Consider the following 17,495-nt stretch of genomic DNA (forward strand, 5'->3'; position numbering starts at 1 on the left):
TGTGAAAATAACCACTTTTGGTCAGGAACAAGATAAATAAACTATTATGCTTTATGATGATGAAAACTATATCACCCAATCATCTTTGTTTTGGTAAACACTGTTACAAAGACCACAAACTCACACCAAAAAAAGCAAGACACAAGCTGGCCAACTAAAGGAAACACTGATCACCATAATGGTGACCAAACATTTTCAATAAAACCTCAACATCTAAACTGTTATTCTACAGTTTGTTGTCGATGGCCGCCACTCCAGAGCCTTGTCACAAGATGGCTGCCACTCCTGAACCTCAACCCAAGACGGCCGCCGCCACACCTGAGCCCTCAGTCGTAATGGTCTCCACACTTTTAGTAGAGTATGAGGGGATGTCTTAGAGCCCAGAGATGGCTCCAGCCCCTGAGTCTTCTCCAGTGTCTGCCTCAGCCCGTGACCAGAGTCCCAGCTAGGCGACTCTCTCCTTCGTCCCGAGTCCAGAGACGACTCCCTCCTTCGTCCCGAGTCCAGAGGCGACTCCCTCCTTCATCCTGAGTCCAGAGGGTGACTCCCTCCATTGTCCCGAGATGGATCTCACCCCTGAGCCTGCTCTAGTCCATGAGCCCCTTCCAGTTTTTGTATTCGCTCCTTTCCCAGAGGACATCATAGTGCCTGTCTTGGCGCTTACATTTGTGTGAGTTTGGGCCACCCACACAATGACTCGAGCCCCTGACCACCGTCCAGTGATGGCTCCAGCCCCTGACCAGCATCCAATGATGGCTCCAGTCCCCGAGTCAGCTCCAGACTCCGCTCCAGTCCCTGAGCCCGCTCAAGAGTTAGTTTTTTCTCCCAAGGAATTTTTTTTGGGGGGGGGGGGGGCTATATCCGTAGCCAGAGTGGCTGAGCCTGGGGTCCAGGCCGAGGACACGGAGGCCACACTGCCATGGCCCGAACTGCCGGTACCACCCTGGGGGCATCCTACCACTCTGCACCTGCCCACGACCTCCATGGTGACCGCCCCCCCCCCTCTCCCCGGTTGGACTCTTTCTTGCATGAGATCGCGCCTTCTGTGAGGGGGGAGTAATTTTACATGTCTGTCTGTTTTTGCACCATGTTCTGTTTGTCACATGTCCTCCTTTGTTTAGTTTTCCCGCCATTAGTTAGTTGTCATGGTTTCTCATTTGATTAGTGTCCTCGTTTCAGGTGTGTCTTGTTCATTATCTCATTAGTTCCCTCATTAGTTCCTGTATAAGTACTCCTTGGTTTGTTCACTCTTTGTCCTGTCACTGTTATGTTTTTGGAAGTGTTTACCTGCCATTTGAGTTATTATTAAACCTTTTGAGTTCTTCTGAAAACCTGCTTCTCCTACTTCCTTCCGTCTGTGGTCACATACTGTGACAGATGACAGGACCCAAACTGAACAACACCATCCTGGCTGAGGACTGCCTCTGGGGATCCGTCCATTGCTGTCCTCTGGCAAATCCCCAACTCCTCAGTGCAGTGATGAGGATGGCCGCCATTCCAGAGCCTTGTCGCAAGATGGCCACCACTCCAGAGTCTCGTCGCAAGATGGCCACCATCCTAGAGCCTTGTTGCAAGATGGCCACCATGCCCGAGCATTGTCGCAAGATGGCCGCCGCTCCTGAGCCTCAACCCAAGATGGCTACCGCCACGCCTGAGCCCTCGGTCAAGATGGCCGCCGCCACACCTGAGCCCTTAGCCGTAATGGTCTCCACACTTTTAGTGGAGTATGAGGGGATGTCCTGGAGCCCAGAGATGGCTCCAGCCCCTGAGTCTGCTCCAGTGTCTGCCTCAGCCTGTGACCAGAGTCACAGTCAAGTCACATAAATACATGGGCAGTTTATGAAGAAAGAATAATAGACAAACTTACAAAGCTAGAGAGACATGCTAATGTGGCACGTCTCTTCTCCATCCTCCCCTTCATCCTGGCTCTACTCGTCTACTAGCCTCCTCTTCAGCATCTTGATAAAGAATACCAACTGCAATGGCAATCTTAAGCTGCTCCATTTTGATTAGTTTATTTATTTACTTGTTTCAATTTTCTTTTGTCTTGTGTCTGATTTTTTCCTCACAATGTCCAACAACTTACCATTTTCCCGCTTTTTATGTTTAAATTGAAAACGAAAAGAGGCATTTTTTTCACATATTTAATTTTATTTTAAACAAAGTAAATATAATCAGAATGTCTCATTGAAAATGTTTTGATTGAGGTCACCAACATGGAGATCAGTGTTTGCTTTAGTTGAGCTCTTGACCCTTGACTTTTGTTGAGTTGCTTCTTTATCAGCAATTGCAGGTGTTTTCACAAAACGTTTCTGCATTGATAAAGCAAATCAACATGTCTGTGTTAATAACAGACAAATGACTGCATTAAAGTGGTTTAAATAACTTTTTTCTGTAATTGCTGACTTAAAGAATTGAAGCGTTAATTGAGAAGTATAAAACTCAAACATTGTGAAAAGAAATAATTTGTATTAGCTGGGATAGTAAACATGAAATGAATATCAGAGTTATGGCAAGAATAGAAGTCTGAACTTAATCTCACTGATTCTTGAGATAAGAGACAAAATATGTTTTAGATGTTAGTTTTTATTATTTAATAACACATTATTATAAACTGATATATTTGTAGACAAAGGTCTCAGCTAATGAACATGTGAGGGAACAGGTTTTTCTGAAAATGTACATTTATTCACTTCAGAACTTAATTTGTGTCAACTCCGTCAGACACATTAAAAAGACGCTATTTTAATTTGATCATCAACAACAGTGTAAAATACACATGACAAATATACAGCAGTAGTAGTAAAGTGAGATCTGTGTGTCTCTGAGAGAAATATAAACAATAAAGCCTTACAAATAAGATTTTTACAAATCTGACACTGAAAGAGAAGCTCAAATAATCATCAGTATTTATTATGACAAAAACACACTTGAAGAATCTTTAAAGTTCAGCGTTCTGCTTTAGATTTAAGCACTTCCTGAAAAAGATGAACATGTAAAGCCATAAATTAATAAATCTCACAAATATTAATATATGCTGAATCAGTGTGTGAGAAATGACATCATCAATCATGTACCTGATGTGTGAATCTGTGCTTGATCTCGTTCAGCTCTTCTGGATCTGATGTCATAAACCAGAATAATGACAGTAGCCACGCCCACCAGAGCAGAGAGGACCAATCGGATCACAGCTTCAGTAGGACCACAACAGTGGACAGAGTCTGAGGAATAAAAACATCAAAGTGAGATCAGATCAGTCAATAAACGCTAATATCATCAGCGCTGCCGTACCTGAACATGTGTGACAGAGTTGAGTGATGTCCAGATGTTGAGTCTGGTGGCTGATGGGATTGTTCAGCACACAGCTGTAGGTGTTTTTATCCTGATATTCCACCTCCAGAGGTAGAGAGAGACTGATGCTGAGATCAGACACACTGATGCTGGACAATAAACTGTTTCCTCTGTACCAGGAGAGAGTCACATGACTCACATTCACAGCTGAACACACCAATGAACATGATGATGATGATGATGAAGAACATTGTGAAGAGTTGCTGCTGATGACAGGAACAGGCAGACGAGCTGAAAACATGAGAGAATAAAGAGAATTGAGGATGAATGAAGATATTCAAGAAACATCCAGAGGAACCAAGATGATCAAAAGTAGAGCATTTAAAACTATTTAATAGAAAGTTAAATATAAACCTGCTGTTCATGTAAAAGTAAGAGAATTAGTCATTTTAACTCATTAGTCATGATGAGATACTTCTTTAGATCTAGCTGTAATAAATAAAACACGTGAAACTGATATTTAACTCACCGTAGACAATGAGATAAATATAAGAAGGCCCGCTGAAAGAGTAGGTCCATGCATCATAACGTCCGACATGTTTCATTGTGGTGTTTGTGATGGTCAGAGATCCAGTTTGATTGTCCAGCTTCAGTCTGTCTCTGAATCTCCCATCAAGAACATCATCATATACAGTGATTCTGTCATCCTGTTTACTGATTTTGGCTATTAAAGTGTATTTATATCCAAACCTCCACTGAATCCAATCATCATCCTTCATTTCAGTAAGACGAGAGTCGAGAGTGACTGAATCTCCCTCCATCACTGACACTGATACAGGGTTTGTCACAGATAAACAGATTATAATTGTTCATTAAATTAAATTCTGTCTTGATATTGGTATGATAATTGAGATTGGCATGTTAATGGATATGACAATGTTAATGTATTTGGTATTGGTAGAATAGATCTGCTATGCTGCTGCTGCTGCAGAGCAAGTACCGAGACTTGCTACTGCCAATACATTCACAGACATTGCTGTGAGCATGTAAGACACGCTGCTGCTGCTGCTGCACATGTAACATACATGAATTAACCTGTAGCAGATCTATACAGGTGGAGCTGGGGAAGGTGGAGGGTTCTGAAAGCGCACTGCAGACTGCTAACAGCAAACAATGCCAAATATTTGAATGTTTGAGCAGCAAGCTTATTGGCCGCTGATGCAATAGCAACCAGTCAGCTGTGCTGTGTAGATAATGATGTGATCGCTACCAAATGAGTTAAAGACCCATCAGCCTGCATTGTCAGAGCTTCAAGCCAGAAAATAATAATAAATTTGAAATAATATCATAAAACAGCAGAAAGAAGCAAAATGGTGTATGAATTCATTTCAACTTTGTCATTAAAAAACAGGTGAAAACATTTTTGAACTCACCAATGACAGTGAGATAGAAATTATGCGTCATATTGTTGGTCTCTAGTTGATAACGTCCAGCGTGTTTCATTGTGATGTTTGTGATGGTCAGAGATCCAGTTTGATTGTCCAGCTTCAGTCTGTCTCTGAATCTCCCATCAAGAACATCATCATGTACAGTGATTCTGTCAACCCGTTTATTGATTTCAGCTATTAAAGTGTATCCAAACCTCCACAGAATCTCATCATCATCCTTCATTTCAGTAAGATCAGAGTCGAGAGTGACTGAATCTCCCTCCTTCACTGACACTGAATCATCAAACACACACATGGAGAACAAACAGAAACAGGTTCAGCAAAGATTAAGAAAGTCATTTATGAAAGTAAATGGTTTGAAACTTAAATTTTAAATGAATTTCATCATTAAACAACAGAAGAAAAAATGTAGTTTGGATTAATAATTGAATCTTCATGCTGATTAAAATACAAAACTGGTGAAACTGATATTAAACTCACCATGGACAAAGAGAAAGAAATCAACTCTCTTACAGTTGGTCTGTAGTTTATAAACTCCAGCATGTTCAGGTCTGGTGTTTGTGATGGTCAGAGATCCAGTTTGTTTGTCCAGCTTCAGTCTGTCTCTGAATCTCCCATCAAGAACATCATCATATACAGTGATTCTGTCGGCCGTTACATTGATTTCAGCTATTAAAGTGTCTTTAAACCACCACTGAATCACATCAACATCCTTCATTTCAGTAAGAGGAGAGTTTAGAGTGACTGAATCTCCCTCCTTCAGTCTCTTCGCTTCTTCATCACCAAACACTCCTGAAGAACAGAGTTTTTCACAGATTAAACCTTTAAAATCACTTGATGTTGGTTTGATGAAGCTTCACTGAAATACTTTTAATCATTTAAATGTGACGTGAATAATATTCTGCAGCAGCACAAAGACAAAAGATGATGAATGAAAAGAGAAATAGATTTATATATGGAACAATAACTAAAAAAGACACTTTAATGTTTAATGTCACACTAAAACTAATGCTTCATATTTATATTATTTTATTTAATCAATCCATAATAACTGAGTTTAGAGCTGTTCCGTTATCCACTTGGCTGTGCAGCGTAGTTCAAACTAGTGAAACGACTCAACAACAGCACTATTTGTTCTCTCTATATACGGTCTGTTTGTTTTACTGACCGAGAAACCTCTTCAGATGATTCAGTGACACAGCGATCCGAACGAATCTGAATAGTTTCAGACCATTATTCAAGCGTGTTCATTTTAGGAATAGGTACTATAGTTGAAGTTTTCCATATAGTTGACACTACATGCTGGTCAAAAGACTTTTGAAACAACAAAGCAAAAACTGTAGATAATTGCTCAGCACAGGTTTTTAAGATATAACCACAAATATTGTCTGGCCCATGAATCTTGTGTGTATTGTATTATGGTGTGTATTGTGCATTTTTGAAAAAATTTCTTGACATCAGCTTATTCTATGATAGAAAAAATATTAGTCAGTGTCAAGATATTTTGTTCATTTTTATTTCTCTCTTTACTATTCCGCTCAAAAATGAGAAAAGAACAAATTTAACCTGTCCGGTATCGTCTACGTTACGTGGTTGTGTTTCTCCTCATGATTCTCCTGTGTATTGTGTGGATTATTAGATTAAAGACTGTTCTTTGAGTTATTTCCTGAGTCGTGCGCTTCACTACAGCCACCGTCGCTGACGCTAACAGTGAATGTTAATCTTCTCTAACTAATTTAACCAGTAATTTATCACATGGTACCAGAACAGAAACAACTGAAGCCATAAAAACACATTTAAAACTCACCAACCAGACGCCACAAACAGAGCAAAACTAACTTGAGAAACATTTTCTTCATCGGTTCACTGAAAAGCCCACGATAGTAACTCTTAAAATGTCTGAAAACCCTCAGATTGATCTGAAACACACTGAACTGTGATATTTATCTGGTTGTGTGTGAATCCTCCCCAAACTCAGTTTCCGTTCACACGTTCATCTGCTTTAACATCATGAGAATCGACAAGCTTTTGCTGATCTTACATTTTCAAATGAATTCTGGCCCTGAATGAAAACTAATAGCAGAAGAGTGAAATATTGGACTAGATTTCTGAATCTACTGATGTGTTATTTAGTGCTGTCAATCATATTTGACCTCTGACCTGTGACTCTTATTTGACTGTGGATGGATTCACTTTATTTCAGTGTAAAGATGTTTTGTGTGGAGTGGAAGATTGTGATCTTCTTATTATCAGGAGAGAAAATGAAGAAATACTTCAGCCACAAACTGCTGACACACACAGAGACGACAAACATCCAGCGGAAGCTGTTTATCCACCGACAGATCAAACCAGACATACTGATGTTTGAACAGATAAAACAAAAGGAAAAATCATCACAGGGTTCATTCGACTCAAAAGCCAGTAAATCACATGTATAATGTTTGTGTTGTTACAACAAAATCCATGAGTGAACATTAATGCAAACATACAGTAACCTGTAAATGTAATCGTTCATTTAGAGAAATATCATTTGGTTACCAGAAAGTTTTGGTCTTGGGAACATTTGATGAGAAATGAGTTCATAATCAGATGTTTTGCTTTTGATTGCAGACTTTGGTATTTTGGTGAATCTGAGCAAAATAGCTCTTTTAAAACTCTAGTCGAAACGTGTGAGTGTCAGGGCTGGTTGCCAACGAAGAGAGGATGCAGGATCTAGTTGAGCAGCAAAGGTTTATTGACAATAACTATAACACAAAACACCCAGGAGCAGGAACAAAAACAACCAACTAAACATTGACGAGGACAGACAAGGGAGTGCAGGAGGAGTGAGTCTTTAAAGGCAGTGCTGATGAGGATGTGCAGGTGCAGGGAATCCATGTGATGAGCTGACTGGGTACAGGTGTGGAATCAGAGGGATGCTGGGAAAATGGAGTCCGGGGGAGGTGAGACAGATGGTGACTGTGACATTACTCCCCCCTCCCAGTAGGCGCGTCCTTGTGCCGTGGATAGATAACCAGGAGGGAGGGCGGGCGTCCTGGAGATGTGACGGGTGATCCGGGTGATTCAGGGTAGGTCATCTCCAGAACGTAACTGGCTGACCGGGGCGCCACGGAGGAGCTGACCAGTCGGGAGGCCACGGAGGTGCAGGCCGCTCGGGAGGCCACCGAGGTGCAGGCCGCTCGGGAGGCCACCGAGGTGCTGGCCGCTCGGGACGCCACGGAGGTGCTGGCCGCTCGGAACGCCACGGAGGTGCAGGCCGCTCGGGACGCCACGGAGGTGCAGGCCGCTCGGGAGGCCACGGAGGTGCTGGCCGCTCTGGACGCCACGGAGGTGCTGGCCGCTCTGGACGCCACGGAGGTGCAGGCCGCTCGGGAGGCCACCGAGGTCCAGGCCGCTCGGGAGGCCACCGAGGTGCTGGCCGCTCGGGACGCCACGGAGGTGCTGGCCGCTCGGAACGCCACGGAGGTGCAGGCCGCTCGGGACGCCACGGAGGTGCAGGCCGCTCGGGAGGCCACGGAGGTGCTGGCCGCTCTGGACGCCACGGAGGTGCTGGCCGCTCGGGACGCCACGGAGGTGCTGGCCGCTCGGGAGGCCACCGAGGTGCAGGCCGCTCGGGAGGCCACCGAGGTGCAGGCCGCTCGGGAGGCCACGGAGGTGCAGGCCGTTCGGAAGGCCACCGAGGTGCAGGCCGCTCGGGAGGCCACCGAGGTGCAGGCCGCTCGGGAGGCCACGGAGGTGCTGGCCGCTCGGGACGCCATGGTGGGGACGGATAGCCCCCTTTAAAGTCTTTAAAGGGAGTGCTGATGAAGATGTGCAGGTGCAGGGAATCCATGTGATGAGCTGACTGGGTACAGGTGTGGAATCAGAGGGATGCTGGGAAAATGGAGTCCGGGGGAGGTGAGACAGACGTTGACTGTGACAGTGAGTTTACCATGGTCTTTTCATCTGGAGAAACTGAGAAGTGTAGATTTGCTACCAAAGTGTAGAAGTGAACTTTGATAGCAATCTTTCTTTTGAAAACCACATTTCTGGTACTTGTAAAACCACTTTTTTCCATCTTAAAAATGTTTTTAAATTACAACATATGTTCTCAATTTCAGATGCAGAAAAGTTAGTTAATGCGTTCATGACCTCAAGGCTGGATTATTGTAGTGCTTTACTGGGCGGTTGCCCCGCAGGCCTAATAAACAAACTCCAGCAGCTTGAGTTCTTACTAGAACCAGGAAGTGTGACCATATTAGCCCGGTTCTGTCAACACTGCAGAGTAGAACTGTTTCAGCAGCTCCTGTGGCAGGTTGAACTTCCTCATCTGGTGAAGGAAGTTCAGTCTCTGCTGGGAGTCTATGTGGAACTCCCACTTCAGGTCCTGAGAGATGGTGGTGCCCAGGAACCTGAATGACTCCACTGCTGCCTCAGTGCTGTCCATGATGAAGAGTGGGAATAATGCTGGGGTGTTTCTCCACTATCATCTCCACTGTTTTGAGTGTGTTCAGCTCCAGGTTGTTATAACTGCACCAGACGGCCAGATCTTTAACCTCCTGTCTGTAGGCGGACTCGTCACTGTCCTGGAAGAGGAGCTTGATGGAGGGATCTTTTGCGGTGCAATTGTTGGTGTAAAGGGAGAAGAGCAGTGGGGAGAGCACACATCCCTGTGGAGCACCAGTGCTGATGGTAGGGGTGTTGGATGAGAATTTTGCTGTCTGTCTGTCAGGAAGCTGGTGATCCACTGACAGATGGAGGTGGGAACAGAAAGGTGGGTTAATTTGGACAGGAGGAGGTTTGGGATGAAGGTGTTGAAGGCCGAGCTGAAGTCCACAAACAGGATCCTCACATAAGTCCCTGGTTTGTCCAGTTGTTGGAGGATGTAGTGCAGTCCCATGTTGATAAGAAAACTTACATTATATCTGTGGTCTTCCACAATTTTAAAATCGGTTTAGATTTGAAAATTGTCTACTGTGTCCCAGTCCTTACCAGTGCGCTGACTACTGAACTAAGGAGCTGATTGAGACACACCCAGAGATTTAGTTTGGATTTATTTTTCCTTCTGTTAATTATTCTCATTTTATTGTCCAAAGACACAGAAAAACTGAGACACTATTGTAAATATTGTCACACTATTATAAAGATGGCGTTTAAGAGGAGAGCGAAGACATGAAGATTGAAGAAACATTCAGAGTGAAACATGAAGATACTGAGGAACAAACAGGCTGATTTCATTCTCAAAGTTGAACTCAGTCATTTGATCCTTATTAAAATGTCCAGCTCTACAGAAATGAATGATGTTCTGAAGAATGTTATATGAGTGTGTAACATTAAACCCAATATCAAGGAGAAAAAAATGAAAACTATTCATTTCTATTATTATACAACTTTAACAAAACATGGATGTTACAGTAACTAAGATCAATAGCAGTAAATATTCGATGACTCAAATCATAAGTAAGTCAGAATCCCTCTGGACCTCTCACACCTCTCACAGTTTCTTTCCTCATGAACAGTTAAAGCCCCGCTGGCAATAAACATACATGTGCAATACACAACACTATTTATCAATATATTTATTTATTTAACCCTTTCATGCATGAATTATGATAACCTCAGTCAGGATTTTTTTTCCTATGTGTTTTTATTGCTCTTGGGGCATGAAAAACGAGATTTGAAATTTATTTTTTATTACACATTATTTTCAAAAAGATTTCCAGATGTTCGATGGGAGGACAGCATGCGTTTATGCTTTAAACTGAAAAGATACTGTATTAAACATAATACAGTAATAACAGCAATATTGTGTGTATTTAACAAACCACTCAATAAATTTATATAAAATCATGTGAAAACTATAAAATATATACAAAAAATATAAATGCAAAATATTGCAAACGAAATTGAACTTCATACAAGTTGAACTTCGGGTATCTTTGATGGAATCACGTCCTCATGTTCTGATATCAGAGATCTCTACAACCTGTCAAGGTACAACTGTGGAAACCCAAGATGCTCCCTTCAGTGTACCAGAGTATATCAATTTACCCTTATTAGCTGATAATTCTGATCACGTTCAAGATGGACACATTTCTAACAGCTCTCCTCTGAGAAAACCTAGCGATCAGGTGTTTTCAATCGCATCTGAAATGAGCAGTGTTGGGGGTAACGCATTACAAGTAATGTGCGTTATGTAATCAGATTACTTTTTGATGTTACGAGTAAAGTCACGCATTACAAGTCACATCTATTACGTAATCAAATTACTTTTTTGACATTAATGCAAATTACAATCTAATAGATGAAGTATTTTCAAAAACAACAGTCACAGTAATAGTAAGAATTGTAGCTGAAATATAGCTATTGATGCATGATGTCCACTATAGTGGACAGATTATTAATCCGAATTTTCTCCCAATCTAAAATCAATACTTGGGAAATTTAACTGTGATATGACTCATTAGATATTGCTTGATGCTATAATTTGTTTTTACCTGCAAGAGTCTCCTAGGATAGAAGGAATGGATGGATATTCCAGAGCAACTTGGCATTTCTGACTGGCCATCGGCCATCTTGGTTTGGCGGGGATGGAGGGGATGGGGAATCGACATACAATGGTTTGCCACTTGATGGCAATATATAGGATGATGCACTAGGGTCCACTGTAGAGGTTGATGTGCAACTATGCCATCAAAACCCATGCATACACAAGAAAATGCTTTTTGAAATAGCTGTCCACTGTAGTGACCTCTATGCATGAAAGGGTTAAAGTGGATGTCTAATGTTGTTTCATGCATTCTTACACTGTTAAAGAGTTGGATTCCCATGCTAGACATGGCCAAATTTTTAAAAAAAAAACAAGTTGGACGTATGACGGAGTATTTCATGAATTCCTTGGGCAGAATTCCTTGAATGGCCACTTCTCCCGGAAGAGCGTGCACACATCAACCAGAGCGAGAGAGCAATGTTTTTCTGGGGCAGCAACGGAGTTTGTTAACATAAGTGCATATAAAGTAAACAACGTGAACTTATAATTAATCATGTATGGGAGTCTGTTGCATCTAAAATCCCCTGATACCCAAATTCATGTACCATGGTATTTACATGGCATTCCAAGGTATTCCAAGAATATCATGGTAATGGTAAAAAGCCATGGTAGCACCATTGATACTTTCTGGTACTTTTATGTACTTGAAAAAACACCAAGGAAAAATAATCCTGACTGTACCACGGTGCTTTTTTGGTTGAGCAGCTTGTTGTAGTTCCCAGATCTCTCCACATGGAGGCAGGAATTTCACACTGATGGAGATTGAGTGTGTGCAGCTCTCATTAGCCTCATTAACTAACCTATTAATGGAGTCTGGGGAGGTTAATAACTCATAGTTTGAGGCAGAAGGAATTCCACGCCGTCACACTGACCTTCATGCTTTACTAGATGTGGTGAATGTATAACAGCCCAGACCCCAAGCTGAGCACAACACAGACGCAGGGACTTCCCAACGACTTATATTGTTTTATTTTAAGCTTGTTATGATAACAACTCAAACCGAAACCTATATTAACAACTAAATAAAGCATAATAAAATTTGCAGTGCATCACATTTATATGGGTTTTTATATATAGTTAATCATTATGGCTTCAGACCACCTTTATTTATTTATTTATCTTTTAAATTTAGGACATCACTAAAGAGTGGTTTAGTTTCGTTCTGAGGAATATTTCATGACCAAATTATAGCCCATCATGACCTCAGGAAATGAATATAAAAACATGCATTATGTGTCACCTTTTAAAATATGACCTTTGTGACGCTGATCTAATGCTGTTTTTCTCTCTCCCACACAAGCGATTATTTATTTATGATCTTATCTCGCTTCTGTAGAAATCAGCCAACGTCTTAAGTCTGAAAACAAAGAGCATATTTATTTGATCGCATTTACAGCATGTTCTCTGGAAAACAGCACGGATATACTTTGTATTAGAAGTTATATCAGTGAGGATCTCCTTTAAATAGCTCTTCATTTTCAAAAAATTCTATACATACAAACCTACATATATGCTTATGACTGATGGAGTTGTTTACACTTTCTCCTCCATTGAGTGTTCAATTAAAATGATGCAAGACAGGCAGAGAGAGAGAGAGAGAAAGAGAGAGAGACAGGTAGGTAGGTGGACGTGGGGTGATAGACGCCTCCGCTCATGGAAAGTCATTTATCTTCAATCAGACCTGTTCACTTGCATTCCAAGATGTCTTTTCTTCAGAGTTCATCGGTGTGACGTCGACATTAAAATGGAAAACGATTAGCAGTGATGAGAAGAGGGAAAATGTGAAGACAAGGAAGAACCTAAATATGGACCATGTACATCACATGATTAACTGCTATTTTTAGTAATGAATTGTACAGAAAAAATAGAAACAGAAAAGTGCAAACACATATGCATGATTAACATTCATATACGGTGGTTTTTACTCTGAGGTACGACGATTAAAAATGGTAACAATATGGTCCACAAAATAGGTGCAAAGACAAGCATTGCTTGATATATTTACATCACTCGCTGCCATCATGAACTTCATCCACAACAACAGAATAGTGTTTAACATCACCTACATCTACTACAAAAGCACTCAGCCATGTACGAAAGACACAAAACAAACACACACAGAAACACCAGCCAGTCCTGCAGCAAACCGAAACCTGTTATAAAGTTACACACATACATCAGCAGTAAATATTGACAGAAATGATTTAATCCCTCCAGGTCTAGTTGAGAGAATGGGTTAATGTGTGTGTGTGTGTGTGTGTGAATTGCCATGGTAAAGAGTGTGAGTGACACAGTATTTGCTCGCGTTTATCTCTGAATTTATGTTAGCCGCCTTGTCATGTTTCAAGTTCATGTTTCAAGGTCTGAAAAGCTATTCTAAAGAAAAAAAACGAAAGGGTTGAGTGGCCGAGCGAGAGAGAGAGAGATTCGCTGGAATTCCCCCTCCCAGGAGAATATGCTCACCTGGCCACGCCTCCTCAGGTATGTCTCAGCCTATATAAATCCGTCAGGAGCAGCAGGTGCATCAGCAAACCTTCTGATTCTCTCAACACTGAGGATAAACCCTCACAAACTACTGGATTATTACTTAACCAACACTTACAGTGGGATTTTATCTGGAAACCTAACTGCCTTTGGCCACTACAACAGGTAAATAATTTGCCTTTGAAAAGCAAAACAAAACAAAAAAAATGTTATTTTGAATTCAGAACATATACTTTTGATTTGCATAGTTACATTGGTATTGTTTTTTGTCTTGTAGAATTCGCAATGGCGTCAAGTGAACTTAGTCTAATTCTCAACAACGCAAATGCCAACTTGTACCCTGAACCGCAGCCACACTTGTTGAGCATGACAGTGCCCGTGTCCAGACCACCACATCTCTCCGAGATCACCTTCAGCAGCAGCAACACAATGGGTAAGAGTTCATTACATCCCTCTCAGATCTTGCTTAATGTTACGGGATGGTTCCCATCGCCCAACCGAGAGCCCAGACATGGCGCGGCAGTCTGGCCTCAGTTTCTGACTCTTAAAATCATTAACCGAGGCAATGTTTAACTTGACCCGCAGTAGGCGCGCAGGAATGTTTTCTTTACGGTCTTTCAGCAGTGCATTCATTGTTGACACTGTGATCAAAACCTACGGGGTGTCAACACAACAGATAGTTAAACACGCAACAGAAGCTCTGGCCCTGGAGACAGTAAACCTGAGCGGCTATTCTTCTATTGTTAGCGAGAAAGATCTCTGTGGTGATCACATGCCATGTCAGTACCTGTGCAGCTGTGAATGATGCTTTGAACCTGTTCTCCGGCAGGCCCCTGGGACCAGGTGAACCCGCAGATGTGGACCAGGCAGAACGTTCTTGAGTGGATCGCCTTTCACGTGGAGGACAGCAGGTTTGATGCCAGTCTGCTGAATATGAACTACTGCAGCATGGACGGACTCACACTCTGCGCGACGTCCAAAGAAACATTGATGGGCATATTTGGACAGGGGTTTGGGGAACGGCTTCACCAGAGTCTTGAGAACCTAAAGGCCAGATATGGTGAGCAACTTGTTTAAAGAACCTTGTAAACAGTTTGAAGTTGTGCCACTTGAATGCATTAACACCCTTGATTTGTTTGTTTCTACAGCTATTGACCTGTCTGAAAACACCGTTCTAAGTGAATCTGAATTAGATATACTGGAAAACATCCTGCAGGACTCATTTCCCTTCATGCACGGACCAAACCTTGGACCACTGCTGGAAACGGTGGTGGTCCAAACCTCAATCCCAACAGGTGAGGAGCAAATTCCACTTTCTGACCTTTCAACACAAAACCCAAACCATAGATAGCAGTACCCATCTATCCATACTGGAAATAACATTGAAATTATGTTTGTGCAGACAATTCAGAAAGCAAGTACAGCTACTTCGACGAGTACACCAACCAGCTGACTCCAGAGAGTGACCACGGCTACGACTCTCTAACTGAGAGTTTTCAGAGTTCTCACGCTGGTACGTGCCTCCACTAATCTCTAGTGAACAATTCATGTAATTCTGTCTAAGAACATCCCAAGATTCTCCTGAAGTCTAAACGCTCTGTTCTTTGGTCCTTTTCAGGCAGCTTCCTGAACCCGAGCTCACCCGAGTCCAACAGCAGCGATTCCGACCCCGAATACTCAGAGAAACCTTATTCCACTGGCACCAGTAAGTTCCTCCAAAGCTCAACCTTGCTCCTCGAGGCCTATCTACCTGCAGAGACTAGTCAAACACACCTGAACCAGCTAATCAAGGTCTTCGGGATTACTTGACAATTGAAGACAGGTTGAAACTAAACTCTGCAGGAAGATGGCCTTCGAGGAGCCACCAGTAGCTGGAATGATGAAGTGGGAGTACGCCAAATGATCTAAGGATTAGTTATCTAACATTTAGGTTGTGTTTCTTTTCCACAGAGACCTCTGTAAAACAAGAGCCAGGAAAGAGCCAGAAGAGAGGCAGAGGACGCCCTCCAAAGCTCAGGGATAGTGAGGGATTCGACCACTTCATTCAGTCCAAAAAAAGCAAACATGGTAAGTACGCAGAACTCTGTTTGAAGAGGTTCCTGACGCTGAGATCAAGTGGCGTCTACCAGTAGGTACCACTATACTAAACTAGACTCCATTGCAGCTCCAAGAGGAACCCACCTTTGGGAGTTTATCAGAGACATCCTGATCCATCCGGAGCAGAACCAGGGCCTGATGAAGTGGGAGGACCGCAGGGACGGCGTCTTCAAGTTCCTGAAGTCCGAAGCTGTTGCTCAGCTTTGGGGGCAGAAGAAGAAGAATAGCAGCATGACGTACGAGAAGCTCAGTAGAGCCATGAGGTAAGAGACGCAATTCTGGGATCAAGGGTTTTGGGGGGATTTGTCTCGTTGGAGCCTGGGATGGAGGAATAATCGAAACTCTTGGTCTTTCCTACAGGTATTACTACAAGCGAGAGATTCTGGAGAGGGTGGATGGACGCAGGCTTGTCTACAAGTTTGGAAAGAACTCCACCGGTTGGAGAGTGGAAGAGACTGGATACTAAAGAGGGTCGCTTCTAGTCAAAAGTAGAGACTTTGGTCTCCTGCTAATGAGGACCTTTAGGCTGAGATTGAAGATCCTCGCTTTAGAAACACACTCTTCCCAGAGGGAAAAGGTTTCACAGAAACTGTAAGCCAGTGTTTTGGCTAATGTAGGTTTTATGAACCGGTAATAAAATGCTTAGTGGAGCTTGTCTGTTTGCAACGGCACGCGGGCGTGGCCTGGATCAGACAGCATCGCTGCACCACTTAAAGACTCTGTAAACACGTTCTACACAATGGTTGAACTGTGAGAGAATGTAAAGCTTTGTAAAGGGTCTTTTGTTTTGGGAAATGAAGTTTCATGTGTAACACATCAAGGTTATTTGTTGAGTAACCGGAGAACATGATGGTGGTATGAAGTGTTTGTAACGTTCACATCTGCTGTACTGATTGATATCTGTTCTACTGTATATAAATGTATGTAAGAATTATATATTATTCACAATACTTGTCAATCGAGTACAAATCAGATATATCATTGAAGATTCTGTTCAATTTTTCTGTGATTTGTTAAGTCACTGGATAATGTGTATGAGGATTTCCCTCGCAGATTGTATACTGTAACAATTATGTATGGCATATATTTGCTATTTCTTTTGTATGAACCTTTTCTAAAATAAAATTTCTGATGAAATCTTTATCTTGTATTTGTGCCTCACCCTCTTGAACTATGTTCCATTTAAACTTATTTCAACATTTACTTTATATTTGCTCAAGCCTTGTTATCAAAGATCAGAGATGTGTTGAAATATGACACTTCTGTATAAATTTCAACACACATATATGCAGCACCTCGCACAGAATGTGGGACAAACGCTCCTTGAGCTCTAGCACATCTCCACCATCCAGCATAAACATGTTAAAAATGCGGGTCAAGTATCAGTGCCGATCAAGAACTCACTTGCTGGATGATTCAGCTTTTTTTTCCACTGCGAGGCTCCAAAATGTATCCATGAATTTCTTCATGACGTCTGAAGTCTCAAAGTGCTTGAATCAGGTGATTTTTAGTGCACATATAAAGCCAGTTCAAACAGGTGTAGAGCCTACCAATAACCAACCACAAACAAACCCTTCATCTTCAAAATGTTTTGGCATTTCAAACTGTGCAAACTTAAGAAAAATGTTCTGTTATTTAATACAATG

The 17,495-nt window shown here is 42.2% G+C and overlaps 1 protein-coding gene across 1 annotated transcript; it reads left to right on the plus strand.

The window, feature by feature from the left end:
• Positions 1-13,758: 13,758 nt before the first annotated feature.
• On the plus strand, positions 13,759-16,990 carry elf3 (E74-like factor 3 (ets domain transcription factor, epithelial-specific)). Its single transcript, XM_051908249.1, has 9 exons — positions 13,759-13,917; positions 14,030-14,185; positions 14,582-14,812; positions 14,901-15,047; positions 15,155-15,265; positions 15,371-15,457; positions 15,703-15,819; positions 15,917-16,112; positions 16,210-16,990. The coding sequence occupies exons 2-9, from the start codon at positions 14,038-14,040 to the stop codon at positions 16,313-16,315; spliced, it is 1,143 nt and encodes a 380-aa protein (XP_051764209.1). The 5' UTR covers positions 13,759-13,917; positions 14,030-14,037; the 3' UTR covers positions 16,316-16,990.
• Positions 16,991-17,495: the final 505 nt, after the last annotated feature.

The sequence above is a fragment of the Ctenopharyngodon idella genome, chromosome 10 (assembly GCF_019924925.1).
Source record: "Ctenopharyngodon idella isolate HZGC_01 chromosome 10, HZGC01, whole genome shotgun sequence".
Classification (NCBI taxonomy): domain Eukaryota; kingdom Metazoa; phylum Chordata; class Actinopteri; order Cypriniformes; family Xenocyprididae; genus Ctenopharyngodon; species Ctenopharyngodon idella.

Excerpts from the sequence above, each read along its gene's own strand:
- elf3 (XM_051908249.1), top strand. The coding sequence starts at position 14,038 with ATGGCGTCAAGTGAACTTAGTCTAATTCTCAACAACGCAAATGCCAAC. Across the intron at positions 15,458-15,702 it reads ACCTTATTCCACTGGCACCA|AGACCTCTGTAAAACAAGAG; the intron begins GTAAGTTCCTCC and ends TCTTTTCCACAG. Across the intron at positions 16,113-16,209 it reads AAGCTCAGTAGAGCCATGAG|GTATTACTACAAGCGAGAGA; the intron begins GTAAGAGACGCA and ends TCTTTCCTACAG.